A 17,667-nucleotide genomic window follows, 5' to 3' on the forward strand; every position below is an offset into this window, starting at 1 on the left:
TTAAGATAATTTGCCCTTAGTTTTGAAAAATATTAGTGAATTGATATTTTAATATAATATATAATTATTGGCTAATTTTTTTTATATTTATTATTGATTTGAAGAATTTTATTATTTACCTATGTGAGTTTATGACTTTCGGGCCAACTTATAGGACTATATGATGTTAAACTGCATTCTATCATTTGTCAACATAATAGTTCGTTCAAAAATGCTCAATATTGACGCTGCGTTGAATCCAAATAATAGGTTATAAATAATATCGTTCAGCTTGGGTGATTCTATCCTTATGACGAATATTATGTTAAAAAATCGCAAATTTTATTTTATTTGAATCAAACGCTCAATTTATAAGCACTATAACACCTAGGATCGTTATAAATTTAATATACGTTGGTATTTAGTTGCTTTGTTCTTGTTTTCTTGCATAAATCTCTGATTTTTTAAAAATTAAGTTGTAAATTTTATTGAAATTCAGATTAATATAAGATATATTAAAAATAAATTTAAAAATATAATTGTGCCGATGAATACAATAGGTTTACATAATATATTATATAAATATTTGCATGTAAATCAAGCAGTATATAAATACATTACATCAATATATAAACGATTATTTACATTATACATTACGAAATTTAATTTAATAATGGTCAATAATATCTAAAAAAAACCTTAGGCCGAGCTATTTACTTTTCTCTCTTAGCAATGCACAAAAAATCGAAATAATTATCTTTTGTCTAAATAAATAATTGATACTTAAGGATTAGAGAATTGGGAAACGTATTGCATTTATAATTAGAGGTGTTATGATTCTAGGTAACAAACTTTATAAAACGTTCAAGCTTGTTAAAGTTTCTGAATTTGATTTTGTTTCAAAAGATATGTCTGTTCTTACAAGGTCCTGGGTGTAATGTTTTAATGCGGACACGATTCTTACAAGATTCATCCCTCATGTCACACCAGTCTGAATACGTTTTCATGTTAGTACCACAAATCGTAATATTAGTTTTAGGGCAACCCACCTTGCAATCCATGCATTTAAAACCACTAGTAGATTCTAGATCTTCTACGCACATATGTTGATGTGAGCACTTGATCATTCCACATTCCGAAACGGCTTTATTGAAGAGAATATATAAAAAATTTATAAATTAATAACATTAAAAGTAAAATTTAATTTATGATATTTATTTAATGTTAAATATATATATGTATTATCAATGCTTTTATTTATAAAATTAAATTTAAATAGAATACGATATGCTTTTTATTTTTTTGTTTTTAATTTTTTTTTGCCAAAATGAAATAGCTTAAATATTTTCATAAATCGTAATAATGCGACTACTTCTATTTAATGTTTTTCTTATAGCGAAAAAATATATAATTAAAATTTTAAGAAAATTTGTGGTATTATATGGCTACCATTTCTCCCTACCCATATCATGAGGCCCTATCTATTTAAAACGTATTGAATCTCATATCTTATGTAATTTGTAATCATTTTTAACTTATATTATTTATAAGAATGAACGCGTTCAAATTTGGCGTTTTTATTCATATCTTTAAATATATATTTTTAAACATTTGACAAATATATAATATAATAACACTGTTTAAATAGAAAACAAAGAAGTTAAGATTTAAACGAAATTTTTTTTTCTAAGAATTTTTGATAAAGAATTATTTTTCAAAAAATTGATGTCATACGTAAGAATGTTATGTAGTGAGTTAAAAACGCGTTTCTTCGGAGCAAAGGATGGTATTGCAGTGTAAAATTTTAATAAATATTTTATTTCATGAAATTTATTGAAAATTTTTTTCAATACCACAATTCTAAATTTCTACTAAGTAAAGAGAAAAGTGATTTCAGAATAACACTGTTATGCAGCGTCTGTATTTAATTTTTCTACGAGTTTCCTGTTACTGGTATCCTTTTTAACGTATGAAAATTGAAATTGGGGTATGGCAAAGATATATCTCCTAAGTCCTCAAACTATTAATATATTATAGTTATAAAATATCTGTTTCTGTATATTGCTTTGTTACTATAAGTTGACATAATCGAAAATATTAATTTTTTTTTGTTTATACTAAATTGATTTAATATAATTTATATTCTTGTTGAAATAATATTCAAATGTTTTTATTTACAATTAACTTTTACTGAAATATATATATATATAATAAATTGTGATAATCATTATTTTATTACCACTTAAATAATCTTTAATCCTTGTCGAACTTGATCCTTAAAATCCCTACATCTATTTTATAAACTTAGACATAGTGAAATATATTGCATATAAGAGTTTATTTAAACGAAATTTAATATAAAATCAATTCAACTATGCTATCACATTCTGATTCTCTTTACATTGATATTTTTTATAGAAATTTAATAATGAAAATATACTTAAGTTTCGGCTAAAAATAATTCTAAAGTATATGAATTTTTCAAAATTTATTGAAAAATCAGCAAAATTTGATTTATATTTAAAAGACCTTAACTCCACTCCACTGTTGAAATTGAGATAGGGTATACATTAAAGAATTTTAAGATGGTATAATATTTTTTTAATCACTCCTTTAAACCGATCAAAGTGGAGTTAGAACAATTTAATAATAATCATGAATTTCATTTTGTATTTACTTCTACATGGTCCTTCATAACTAATTTCTATATCATCATGCGAGAAACAATTAGCGTATTTAATGCTACATAAATTTGGATAAGTGATATTATCTGTTCCGCAAATTTCATGAAATTTTGTGGTTTTAGAAGACGAGCACAAATTGGAGCAATTTATACAATGTGGTAGTTTATTTTGATCGTAAATGCAATATTTTTTAAACGGGCATTTCATTTTATCGCATGAGTCTGATAATAAATTTTTAATAATTAAAGGTTAAATTTTAACAATTTTTATAAGGCAAAAAATTTAGTATGAAAACTTAAATATTTTTAAAATTTGTAAAACTTTAACATTAGACTTCCTTAAATTTTTAAACGCAGCCTAAAATAAAATAATTATTATTAACTCATAAATTACTGATCTTCAATACTGTCCTTAATTCTTGTACCAAATTAAATTATTTTATACAATTAAAGTAAAAAAAATTGAATCGAGTTAAGGCATTCTTCGGCCTAATATTAAATTTTTTTATATTCGGGCCAGTTTTGCAAACTGTTGATGCCCATTTGAAAGATCAAGGTGACATAATCTAGTATCACTCAACATAAGTTTGAAATAGATATTTAAACAAATTGTAAAATTTATCATAATTTCATGTGATGGATTTACTTAATTGATATTATACAACATCTCACTTACTTTGACAAACTCCTTTATAATCCACCTCCACATTATCTCCTTTTCCACAATTTCTGTGCCTCATTTTGCATATAGAAGAATAAGTTTTAAGATCTGTTCCACACACAATACCAGATTCTATCATTTCTTTATCGCACTGGGGATCACAAACACATTCCGGATATTTTTCTCGCATAACACATTTTTCGCTTACAGGACAAACGACCGTAGAACAGTTCGCTGTATATTAAAAAATATATTGAGTTTTAAATGGGAATTTGCCAAAAATCTAAATGTAATTTTTTTTTCCATGCTTACTAAATGATTACTAATTATAATGATAGTTTAGAAAATACCACCTTGACAAGATCTCTAAAAATTCGAATATAAATTAATAAATTTTATATTAAATTATTTTTTTTTGCATTTTATCGCAAAATTCATTCATACATAATATATGATGATAATAAGAATAACTAATCATAATAAGAATAACTAATCATAATAAGAATAACTAATCATAATTCAAAATAAATTTATAAAAAAAAGAAATAAGGGTTTTCCTAATTCTTTTGTCCTCCCGGGACATGCTATTTTTGGTAGTAAATGTCTACAAAAATAAATGGTTAGCTTATAAGATGTAACAGAGCACTATTATTTTCTCTTCTCTGACTCCACATCTTTACATTTGTTTAAGTTAGGTTTTAAGAAATTTTAAACAAGAAGTCACTCAATACAACAAAGGAAAATAATGTTAAAGGTACCAAAAGGATATTTGATTAGAGTAGCTTTAATTTAATAATTACTAAAATAGTAGTAATTAATCCGAAAATTAACGAATAATTCAAATATTTACATTCGTCAAATTTTTAAAAATTATTTTTTGTAATTTTTTAAAATTATTATTCATATCGAATAATTTGTTATCCATATTCGTAAATTTTGTATCAAATATCGAATAATTATCGATAGACCTTTCTTATCTTTATACAGGCACACTGTTAATAGTTATTCATTGATTTTGTTTATATAAATTAGCTTGATCAAAAATCATATTATAATGGATTTAGAGATCAATTTAATTTAATAATGGAATTGATAATAATGAACTTATATAGTTATAGATTTTTTTTACTGTGACATCTCTGGCAATCAGGAGCTCCTTGCTTTAGATATTCATACATAAAAAACTCATTAGCACTTATATTTTTGTGAGAATAAGCGACAGAGGCTGAATTTAAGGAACAACAGTCAGTTTTATTAACAACATCCATTACATAGTCCTTGCATTTGTTATCATAGCCTTGATAACTCCAGCAAAAGCCAGCTATTGGGATAAAATAATACATTATTCTGTTAGGAACATTAATAGTTAATAGGTGTTAATTTTGTTCAATTGCCTCTCTAACATTTTTGTTTTAAATTTAGGAGTGTTCAAAAAAAATATTCAGAGAATTGTACCAAACATGACTTTGCCCCAATGCCGATGTTTTCGTTATAAAAATGATAAAATGTATTAACTCAACCTCTAGTAATGTTTAACCTTCTTTTTTAAAAAATCAAACAATTTGCCCCCATTTGTTCTGATGTAACCTGTTTAATTATTATAATTATGAAATTTAAATGATGAAACATGTTTATCATCTTTGAAGATGTTATATTAATTTTTAAAAATTATATTATTGGGACTATATTACTAAGCTTATCATAGAACAAAGTTCAAACAAAGAAATCGCTTTTTACAATCAAAAAAAAGAAAAAAATTAACAGAACTTTGATTTATATTTAAAAAAAAAATATATTGATAATTTATGTAGTTTTTTTTTTAAAAATCATAAAATAATCATTTAACATTAAAAGTTATTTTATTTAATATCGTGAATTAAATTAAAATTGATTTACATGAATTATAATTTTGTTTCAAATTAAAAATATTTTCTTAAAAAAGGCATGGGGCAACGGGGTCGCGCCTCCATCGAAATATTTTACAAATAGATAACATTGACCCATTAATATTTTAAACATTAAATTTTTTATATAAATTTTAAAGATTTGCAGTGCGTCATCCCAGGATTTCACTTTAGAACACGTTTGAAAAAATAGCAGGAATAGAAGGAAATCCAAAATCTAAAATTAGCAACAAAAAAATCCAAATCCTAACAGGAAAATAAATTTTGAGGCCCATTTAATCCCCACTTAATTCCAATTTACAAACTAAAAACGATAGGTTGGGTAATCTATAGGCACTTGCTAACAAAATTTGCCAGGTATTGATGCACGAGTTAATTTTTTCCTTCTTCTTTTTAAATAAAACCTGAAGCCAATATATTAGCTAAAAAAATAGTTTAGCCATAACCAAATAAAAACCCGTTTATGATGTTTGCCCAATTTCAATCAATGTTATAATTTTGAGTTAAGGGGTATTTTTGTTTGTTATATAATATCCTTTCCCACATTCTAACATTTATAATGATCTATTCATATTAAAAAAATTCTCCTAAAGTTGCTCTTTCGCCTCTGATTATAACTTAATTTTAAATGAAACGTATACCTGTTACACTGGAAATGTTGTGAAGGACTGTGAAATATACGAGATAGATAATAGGAATTTTACATATGTTACGATTAAGATGCACAAAATAGTTGTATATCGATAGGAAGGATTGAATAATATTTCTATAAGAAATGGCATAAGCGCCCTTTTCTAAACTATCATAGGAAGGATCGAATAAACTACCCATTTGTTCAAAAGTCCAAAATTATTATTATTTGTACTAAATACAACTCAAATTTTGGAAAATTAAAAAAAAATTTTTAATAAAAAAGAAATTAAATTTTATTATAAATGGATATATTTTTTTTATTAGGGATTAGAACAACCGCGACATTATTATTTATGGTTAGCGATTTTTCCCTAATTTTGTTTAACAAAAAAAGACGAAAAATATTTTATTAAATATAATTTTTCATAAGATCATTTCTTTGTGATGTAATAATAAAGAAAAAGAGTATTTGTAAAAAAAATTTTAAAATATAAATTATGACAAAAAATATATAACTTTTGGTAATAAAAATGATTTTTTGTTCAAAAGGGGACTTTGAATAATTAAATAAATTTGCTAATTAAACTTTAACCTTACATTTAATAAAGACAATCACAAAGTGTGAATTATTATATTTTTTTGTCAATGAGTGATTTTTATATGTATTTTGTTTTAATTAGATAAATTTTCCTTAAAAAGATTATAAAAATTGCAGACAAAAATTATATCAAAAAATTTCTTTCATCTATTCGTTATCTATCAATGTTTGTTAAATAAAATATCTACTTTGCGACATGTCAAATATTTGTCCTAACATAAAAAAATTTATCCAAAAACTAAAAAAGAATTGGGTAATTAATTTTTAGCAGTCAGTCGGTCTTTTTTAAAAAAAGACTAGATTAAATTTACTACATATAACGAATTTATCACACACAGAGTATAGTACAAATTTTTTTATAGATGTTATAAACCAAAGTAAATTATAAAAAAAAGTCATAAAATTATATTATTATATTTTTTTTTTTCACACAAAGATTTTAATGATAGCGCGATATTCGTTTTTATATACCTTTTAAAATATTTAAATAAGGTGAAATAACTTATACAAATACGGGCAAGCAAATGACCATTTGTGCAAGTTTGATTTTAAATAAATTATTAACAAATTTAGGATAAATATTTTAAATTATTCAAATAAGCGCCTTAATGTCTTGATATTTTTGTTCAACTTTTGTGAATTTTAAATAAACTTTTTAATTTCAAACAAACTTCGAGTCGAGTATTTATTTTTTCCAGTATGACTAGACTTTCACATTCTTATTCACCACGAGGATCATATTTTTTATAAAATATTTTTTATTATTATTATCGTCTGGATATTTTATTGCATTTAAAATTTAATTTTTATTCACAAAGAGTCGCATCGAAAATACAAAAAAAATTCATTCATTTTATATAAGTAAATAATCTTTAATATAATTTTATTATTGAAAATATTAAGGTTGTCTACTAGTCTGGCGGCTTTTTATCTTTTTATTTTTCGTTTGTTTGACAAAGATTTAAATGTATATTTTTATTTACCTTAAGCTATTCGCCGATAAGGGAACTTTAATTATAATATAAATGTATGAATAATTATATGACAAGTCAAAGAATAATTTGTCTAAATTTTTTTGTTGTTGCATCATATTAGCTCATTAAAAACTCTTTTTTATATAAACTTACTATGATCCAAAAATTGAAATCAAAATTTTGGTTCAGCTTCAGAATCATTCTTAGTGATAATAAACAAGATTCTTGGCTAAATGCTGAATTCATAGTGGCCATTATTTGACTTGATTTAACAGCTGCTAGTTTTTTCTTTATTAATATTAACTATGAAGGGCAATAACAATTTGCCCACTCCCCTCGGTTTACCCGAAAACTAATTAGAAAATATTTATATTTTGTGGAAAAATATTAATTAATGGAAAGGTAATTCAAAGAAAATAAATACACTTTTTATATAATTTGCATTTTCTTATAGTGGGAAGAAAGTTCAAAAGCGAGGAGGGTGAAGCCCTTAACATTTAGATATCCGGGTTTCAACTCTAATTATTGCATAAAGGTCGGTTTCATTCTGGTTATAATTAATAATAATAACATTTTAAAAACAATTTTAGTTTCATCAGTTATTTTGAACAAATTTATATTGGTTCGTTTTGGTTTTTTATAAGTTTTGGATTTTTTGAATTAGTCACATTTTTGTTTTAAATTATCTCATAATACAAAAATTAGAAAAAATTAAGTTGAACTTTATTTTAACAAATTACTATTACTCGTTGGGTTTCAAAAATGGAACGTGTTACCATTACTCGTTACCTTGTTGTGAAAAAAAGGAACGCGTTATTCGCTATTCAAAAAAAATTTACAGGTTACTTAAAATAACTCAATATTATATATAAATTTTCCTATTATTTCTTTTTTTCCCATAGATAATAAAAAACAAAATTATGCAAAAATAATTGTTCTTCTTGTAATATTATAAATTATTTTCTTCAAAATTTTGATCAGATAAACATTTGAAAAAATATAAGAGAATTCAGGAGCGTAGCCAGCAGGAGGGGAGTGGGAGAGGGGGAGAAATACCCCGCCTCATAGCGAGAAATTTTGAAAAAAAAAATAGGTTTCCTGAATTCTAAATATTAGAAAAATTTTAATATTTATTTTTTGTATATTAATATTTTATCTCAGGAAAATTTAAGGTTTATTTTCTTACATATTTTAAACCTTAAACATTGATGGATATAAGAAAATTTTATCAACCTAAAAAAAAATTCTATTTATACTCATAACTATTATTACAAAATTTTTAGAGTGTATGAAATGTTCTATCCAAATTGACAAAATTTTCTGAATATAATTATATCTGAGGCTTATTGTGCTACAAGAAAAAAGAAGCTGCAAACAAGATGAAGCCTTCGACATCAGGCTGTTAATTTTTTTGATCTAGAAGAGCCTATTTTGTATGAGCTTTGAGATTTTTCAGAATCATCAAACAAATTTCACCTGAAGCTGATACATTATTAGATTTAATATGACTGCCGATTTTTTTCATTGGAATATATTAATAATTTATTTATTACACAGCAATTTAGTGCAATATTTTTCAAAAAAATGGATTTGGCTAAGTTATGAGAATCGTGGATATTAAATTTATTACAACTTAGAAAACTAAAAAATAAAATAACCAGGGATTTCTTGAAATTTATGTTATTGTTGAAGTGAAAGCAATATTACATGATTTTGAGATTTACAATCCTCGACTTTCCGACAAACAAATCCTTCCAATAGTAACGTGGACTCATTTGAGGATCATTATAAAATAACTGTTTTTATTCCATTTTTAGATTTAATTTTGGCTCAAATCAATGAACGATTTGTGATTTATTAAATGGCTCTATCCAATTTACAAATACTATATCTCATAACTCCCTCTGGTCTGAGGATATATCAAATCTTGATATTGAAAAATTAAAAATTTAGCTAAATTCTATTTGTAGGATATAAAGGTATCTCAAGGCCAATTAATTTCAGAATTTAAATGATGGAAGATTTATTTTTGTAGATAATCCTCCAAGAAATATAGTGGAAGCATTGTATACTTTGAAATATATTTTATTAGTTTTCAAATATATTAAAATTACTGTATATTTTGGCTCGATACCAATTAGTACAAGCACAAATGAGAGAACCTTTTCTTCATTAAAAAGAATAAAAACCTATATCAAAAGTACGACATCTTAAAATTTATTAAATATACTAGCCTTTACTCATCGAGATCTAATCCCTAACACAGAACGAATTACTAAAAAATTGGCGCAATCGCAAAGAAGATTTTATTTTAATTTATGAACAATATTTTGACTAACTTTTTAAATCATTGTATAATGTTTAATTTTATATTTTATTGTGATTTGCATACCGGTTTATGTAGCTGTAATATTTTTTAATCGTATTATATTCGCTCTTAATAATTTGTATTTTCCAATATTTTATTATTTGTGTTCGAAATATTATGTTTTCAAATATGATTAGTTCTAATAAATTTTATATGATGTATACTAATAAATTTTTAATTCTTCAAAAAAGTCATTTCAATACAAAAAATTACCCCCCCCCCCCCTTCTGTAAAAAAATTATGACTAGGCGCCTGTCAACATTCTCTGTGCTAAAAACTTGTTCGGCGCAGAGGATGGGAGGGTTATATAATATATAATAAATAAAATTTTTAATTGGGGGAATTTTCGAATTAGACACATTTTAAAAAAATCTTAATTCAGATCCTCATCAATTTTTTTTTATCTTTATCAGAATATAATCAATTCATATTTTTACTTTCCTTTGTTTTTTTAAATTTGAATTGCTGAACATCGAGGCTAAAATATTTGAATTAGGGCACAATCTATAGTTATAAACTGTGGACTTGGTGCCTTATAAAGAAAGAAATAATTACTATTGATATATATACTTTATATTGAATTATAATATTAGAGAGTATAAATTAACATACCTTGATTGATTCAATATTGAAAAAAATTTAATAAATAAAATAAAAATGAAGAACTTTGGTGATTGATCTGAATGAAAAACTCGACTATAATAAAATAAGAAATATTTTTTCCATATTTTTAAGGAAATATTTAAGTAACGATTAGTGTTATGCGTTACCACAATATTACAAATTATAGTAACTATCCTCAAATAAATAGGCTAATATTTCAAATTATTCATTCATTTAAAATAATTATAATTTTGTAAACCGTTATGAACCTCTTCGATAAACGGATTGAAATTAATAAATAAATAAATACGTAAAAATTTTATTTATATTAATAGTTGTATTAAAATAATCCTCTCATTTTATAGGGTGGAATAAAATATATTGATTTATATTTCACTGTGCAATAGAAGCGGACTGGCCATAAGACTATGGACATTTTCCCCACGAGGCCGCAAAAAAATGTCAAGTTTTGAGGCAGATCAGAAAAAAATCCCCATCTAAATAAATATGATATTGTAACTTTTCTCTTATCATTTTCATTATCATATTCATATATTTTATTATATATATTTAAAATTATTTTTAAGACAGACTATTTTCAGGAGCTAGCGTAGAAAAGGCAAGCTGAAACTTTCTCATTAATCAAAATCGAAGACTAGAGGTTTCTAATGATTTTGTTATTATTTATTTATATAAAGTAAAAGGCTATCTATAAAATAAAAAATATAAAAAAGAAAAATATAAAATATAAATGTTTTGTTTCAAAATTTTGTTTGATAAAGCTAAATAATAAAAAATTATTTAAAGATTATATAAATATAGTAATTTTTTTATAAAAAGAAAATATCTTTTCCCAAATATATAGGTGACGCATTCATATATTTTAAAAGTTAACGATCTTTTCGAAACAAATAGCTGAGAAATAGATATAAAGCTATTCTATTAAATAATTAACCCGATAGCATCTATAGAAAAGTTAGGGTCATATCGACATATGAGGAGTTTAAGTCTCCAGACACTTTACTAAAAAAGTTCAAGCTTTTATTTAATATTTAGGAAGATTATCATTATAAGCTGTGACAATAATAAGGGCATAAATCTTATAAGTAAAAAAATTATTCTACATAAAATTAACACGTATATAATGAGTGAAATTCATGATGATAGCATATTATTTAAAAATTTTTAATAACTAAAGAAAACAGTGATAATAATATAAATATAACTAATATATAACACATAATTTAAATAAAGTGGATGAAATTGAATCCAAATTATATTTTAAGGATAAAATTGGTAAAAACTTTAAAATTTTATTTCAATTAATGATGAAAGGATTCAAATTTATAAATTACTTGTTTTAATGAGGGAGAAGCACTACTCTCTGCTCTTTTTCTTAGATCAATATATTTATATATTTACATATTAAAGTTATTAAAAATTTGAATTTAGCGAATACATATATATCTTTATGAAATTCTTATTCCAACATTCTTATCCTATTTATTTAATCTAATATTCGTTTATTCCAATTCAATATTGTCCCAATACATTATATATAAATAACTATAATAATAACCACAAATGATAATGATAAACTATGATAAAAATAACAGCTGAGTATGACAGCAGCTTATTAAAGGAGTTGATAATGACAATTCGAAACATAACTACGAGGAAACAAAACGTGATGATCAAGCTGATGACATAACGTTAGCGGTGAGCAAAAATGGACATCTGGCAAACCGTTAAGATACGCTTTGAACAAACTTGCCTACAAAATCAAGAACAATTTAGAACGTTTTTTTATATGTCCAAGGAGAACCTAGGCGGGATTTCTGTGAAATGTTAAATTGATTTTAAGTTTTCGTTTTATTTCAAAGATATTTATTTATAACTAACGGCATTAATAAAAACTTTAAAAATCGGTTCATATCATAGTTTTATTTAGGGCTGTGCCGATTCACATATTTTTCACCAATCCGATCCGATATTTTCCGATATTAGTTCAAAACCGATTCGATACCGATCCGATATTTATATTGATTTTTCACCACCTCTCTTTGAACCTAATGTAATTAAGAAATCAATATTATCAGGGATGTGAACCCTTCGACAAAAAAAAGGGTCCAGGTTCGAGTTCGGGTAGAGAATAATTTGAAAAGACCCGGGTCCAGGGTTCGGGTTTAGGGAACATAAAAATAATGATTCAAAATAAGATTTTTTTTTCATTCATTTATTTATTATATTTCAATATATACATATTCATAATTTACAAATGAAAAATTTATATTTTAAATATTTTATTCAATCGCACAATCATAATATCTTCTAAAATATCATCCTTGAGATTTCCATGTAAATTAGACAATATATATTTCACAGATGAAAATTTACGTATACCCTTACCTAAAATAGATAGTTATCTTTATAAAATTATTGTACTTGCGATGCCGTTACAGCCATGAAGATTCTAGATAAGATATATAATTCTGGATATATTGAAGAATTTTTTTTCCCAGAATTTTAAAATATTTATATCCTTATTTATTATCTTAACTTCTGAGAACTTTACTATTAAAGTTGATCCTCCTTTCTAACAGATGATAATTTGATTTTTTTTTCTCAATCTAAAAGTAAAATTTAAAAATCATCAATGTTGCTATCATTATTATTATCACTACTACCAGTAATTATTGTCGTAATCTCCAATATATTGTAAATAATGGAGTTTAGAGTATGCCAAAAATCCTCAAGATGGTCTTTAGTCATTTGTTTTTGCTCAATATTCAATAAAACTTGATATCCAGGGTCTAAATATATAGAAGCGTATACATTGCAAATATTTTTGCTCTCGAATTTTCATGTTTTCTAATATTTCGTATAAAAAGAACTGTAAATTTTTCTAAATCTAATCCATATGCCATAAAAATCAAATAAACATATTTGTTCTGATTGTAATCTTAATCTTTATTTGGCAACAATCATCTTCCGGCAAAATGACTTCTCATGCTCATATAATAAAATCATTACAGAAATCTTTCAAACTTAATCGTTCTAGCATCATACAAATTGAGAACGAACGTGTTGTGCATTATCATTTAAATTAAAATATTATTACACAATTCACTTTAAAAATAATCAACGTATTTCTATAACATAGCATATTAAAAAATTTACATAATAAAATATTATTACCTACACTAATGATATCAATCTCTAAATAAAATGGAAGTCTAGGAACAAAATTGAAAGAAAAACGCGAAGATAAAATAAATGATTCCACAAAAAAAGTTAATAAAATTTATATTATTTTTTAAAAAAAATATTTTTATTTTTAAAAATTTTTATGACACATAGAACCCTTGGACCCTCCACTTTTAAAAAGGGTCCGAGTTCAGCCAAAATACAAGGGTTCAGGGTCCGGGTTCCATATCCCTGTTTTTTATGTAAAAGAATTATGCATTTAATTTAATTTTTTTATTTCAACTATAATTTAAAAAAAATTATATTATAATGGATAAAATAAATATAATAATATATCCATTTTATGTTGGTTTATAAAATTGTAATATTTAACATATAAAATTATAATATATTAGATTTTGTTAAATAAATATAAGAGCCTCTAGATTTTCAGGCAAAGGATCAGAATATTTCCAAATATTAGTTTTATTAAGAATGGATGATATTGTTGGCTGACTTTCAGGGCTCTTTTTAAAAAAAATATGATTTGTTTTATTTTTCAAATATTTCTCGTTCTTTTTGTATTAACTCTTCAAATGCCGTTTGATGGAATCGCTTTAAATGTTTCCGAATATTTGTTGTATTAAATGAATTTTTCATTATTCCTCTCCTCCCCGTGAAATTAGAATTCCGTAGATAACGCATTTTGCAAAATTCTCTTTATCTTTATCAAAATATTTCCATAATTCAGAAACCATATTTAAAATAATGCTTTTATTTAAAGTATAAATAATAAAATTGATGTTATTTTTTTTAAAAAAAAATAAAACTTTGGGTGTTCCTTTCTATTTTTATAAAAAAACTTTTAAAATCTATTTAAAAAAATAAATAACATTTGCATTGTTTAAAAAAAAATTATTTAAAAAATATTATTAATGTTAAATATAAACTCACTGAAACTCGAAAAAATTTATTATTTTTTCATTTATTTTTTTTAAATATTAAAAATTTTTTTTTTTTAGCCCTAGTTTTATTTTATCGTTACAATTTACATTTTTTATTATTTTATCACTTAAGTTAAATTTAATCTTAAACAAAGAACATTTTATTTTCGTTTTGCGTAACTTAATGATTGATTATTATTTATTTTATCGATTAATACAAGATATACATATATATATATGTTGTTGTATTACATATCAAATCAACTGAAGATTCAACCCGACCCCCTTCGATTTTTTTAAAAATTTGTATGATGGTATACACTCACTAGTAAAAATATAAAATTTTAATTCAACTCAGCTTACTTCATGAGATATGGCCATCTTTAGAAACGCGGAAATTCCAAAATACAATATAATTCAAAAAGTAATTAAGCTAAAGAAAGACATGATTTAAATTTTATTAAATAGCTCTAGAATAGCTCTTTATATGGCATAAAATTTATTTGATTGAAAAAAAGTTTATTACCAAAAACCGGAAATGGCTATAAAATAAAAATTGTTCTTTTTTTTCTTTAAAATTTTTTTACAGATAGTCATTATACTTCTTAATATTTGTACAAAATCCTAGATTGGGACGAGTACTGGGTCAATAGTTATTACACTTTAAATATAAGTAGTATGGCTTAAATCCTATATTATACCAAATATAGAGTAATTATTTTTTTAAAAAAATGGGCATATTTATGAATAATAGCATTAACACTATAAACGTTTTTCATATTTTCTAACCTTTTTAAAGTTGAAAAGACCTTTCATTATTGCAGGTACTATAAAATAATTAATAATATTTTGATATTGGGCAGGGAATCTAAAGTACAATTACAGATGGAAAGGACCTGCAAAACATTTTTTGTCTAAAAGATTACACTATTCTGTAAAATTTCTATACCAAAATTTGACATAACAAAGTAAATTATCATATGAGCCTACTAAATCATTAACGTAAAACTCTGAGAGTTTCTAAATATCCTCTCGTGTTTCAAGTGTAATCAACAGTTTAGACTCAGCCGGCAAAAGAATATAAAAGCTTTTAAAAATAAAATTATTAATAAATCATTCCTTTAATTGAAATAAAAATGTATCAATAAGGGGAATAAAAATGTTTATTTTATTAAAATCTTCAATCGTAGATGCATCAATATTTGAGAGATTGGATTGCCTATAAACTTATATAGGTTTAAAAATTTAAATTCCAAACATATTAGCAATCTCCTTTACTTTCTCATATATTTTATGAAATTTTTCATCATTCTCTCAGATATTTGATATTATTTCAACAATATCGTTTGCTCTATTCATAACCTTTGCTAAATACGTTATAAGTTATTTCATGTTATAATTTATGACTTTGGTATTTTAATTTATAATAACTTTTCTTCTTACGTGCATTTGGAATTGTCGTATAAATCTTCATGATTTTACTATACAGAATTCATAGCTTATTTTCCAACTTCCATACTGCTTCTTGATCAACACATTGAGTTGCATATCTTTACATAAGTTGGAATTTATTTCGAATACGAGTTTTTTTTCTTTTCATATTTTAATTAATTTCCCCATTACAACAAAATGGAATCAAAATAAATAATTGAATAGTCAAAATAAATTTAACCGGTCTTTTTTCCCGGACCGGGGCACCACGCTAAAAGGGTGGTGGAAAGTAAATTTTATTATATTATTTCTAAAAATATTATAAATATTTAAAGCCTTTCCAAAATAAAAATAAGTTTTACAAAAATAAGAATATAAAAATATCTTCCGATAACAAATCAAATTTGTTAGGTCCGTGAAGTTGGCCCCACAATTTTTGATTTTCAATGGTTTATCAGTTGGTGATTTGAACCCGATTTGTAACGTTTTCAGTTCGATTTGTACCATCACCGTTTTTGAGATATTCAAAGAACAAAAGGGGGGGCCAACTTCACGACAGCCCCCCAACGTTTGAACTTAAAAATAAAAAGTGAATAGGTCGATAGAGAATGATTTGCACCGTTTTCAGTTCGATTTGTACCACCGTTTTCCAGCTATTGACCGTTAAAGATATGGCGCCAAAAATAAAAACACTTAGCATTTTTTTTTAACGTACAACGGTAGAGAATTTTTTCTCTTCCTAATGATGCCTCAAATTAAGCTTTATCTTCATTATTTATTTCGGAATGAGTGTTTTTTATTTTTGGCGCCATATCTTTAACGGCCAATAGCTGGAAAACGGTAATAGTACAAATCGAGTTTGAAACGGTACAAATCGGATACAAATCAATCCCGTTTTAAAAATTTGAAAAATCTCAAATTTTGAATATCGAGGGGGGGGGGCTAACTTCAAGCTATAAATTTCCAAAATAAATAATGAAGATAAAGCTTAATTTGAGGCATCATTAGAAAGAGAAAAAAATTCTCTACCGTTGTACGTTAAAAAACTTTAAAATAAATAAATTTTGAGTGTTTTTTATTTTTGGCGCCATATTTTCCAACGGTCAATAGCTGGAAAACGGTGATGGTACAAATCGAACTGAAAACGGTACAAATCATTCTCTATCGACCTATTCACTTTTTATTTTTAAGTTCAAAAGTTGTGGGGCTGTCGTGAAGTTGGCCCCCCATTTTGTTCTTTGAATATCTCAAAAACGGTGATGGTATAAATCGAACTGAAAACGGTACAAATCGGGTTCAAATCACATCAACTGATAAACCATTGAAAATCTAAAATTGTGGGGCCAACTTCACGGACCTAAATTTGTTTTACAAAATAAAGAAAAGATTAAATCAACATTCAAATATTCAACACTTCCTCCAAATCAATTTTTTGTAACATTTTGCTAAAATATTATGTATAATTAAATAAAAAATAAAATAAACACATTTGAATTGATATTACAAATTATGGCTTAATAATACCCTGTAAAAATTATCAGCATCTGCTGAACCTTTTTCCTTTTGATATTTTTTAAGGGGATGGGGAGGGGGGGGTTAAAGGTTCAACCCTACCCCCCCCCTCCATGGCTACGTTACTGTTTTCGATGAAATATATAATGTTATGTATGATTTAGGTTTTATAAGGTGATAAGTAATAATAT

The 17,667-nt window shown here is 24.8% G+C and overlaps 1 protein-coding gene across 1 annotated transcript; it reads right to left on the minus strand.

Moving 5' to 3' along the window:
- Nucleotides 1–878: 878 nt before the first annotated feature.
- On the minus strand, nucleotides 879–4,666 carry LOC135924365 (follistatin-like). The gene is made up of 4 exons (XM_065459421.1): nucleotides 4,453–4,666; nucleotides 3,339–3,557; nucleotides 2,657–2,884; nucleotides 879–1,123 (listed from the first exon to the last, which is right to left on the minus strand). The coding sequence occupies exons 1-4, from the start codon at nucleotides 4,664–4,666 to the stop codon at nucleotides 879–881; spliced, it is 906 nt and encodes a 301-aa protein (XP_065315493.1).
- Nucleotides 4,667–17,667: the final 13,001 nt, after the last annotated feature.

Source organism: Gordionus sp. m RMFG-2023, chromosome 2, assembly GCF_954871325.1.
Source record: "Gordionus sp. m RMFG-2023 chromosome 2, tfGorSpeb1-WG-v2, whole genome shotgun sequence".
In the NCBI taxonomy this organism is placed as follows: Eukaryota; Metazoa; Nematomorpha; class Gordioida; order Chordodea; family Parachordodidae; genus Gordionus; species Gordionus sp. m RMFG-2023.

Coding starts and splice junctions, on each gene's coding strand:
- LOC135924365 (XM_065459421.1), bottom strand. CDS start 4,666: ATGTATTATTTTATCCCAATAGCTGGCTTTTGCTGGAGTTATCAAGGC. Junction 3,558..4,452: donor TGATTGCCAGAGATGTCACA/GTAAAAAAAATC, acceptor TTTAATATACAG/CGAACTGTTCTACGGTCGTT. Junction 1,124..2,656: donor TTATGAAGGACCATGTAGAA/GTAAATACAAAA, acceptor TCTTCAATAAAG/CCGTTTCGGAATGTGGAATG.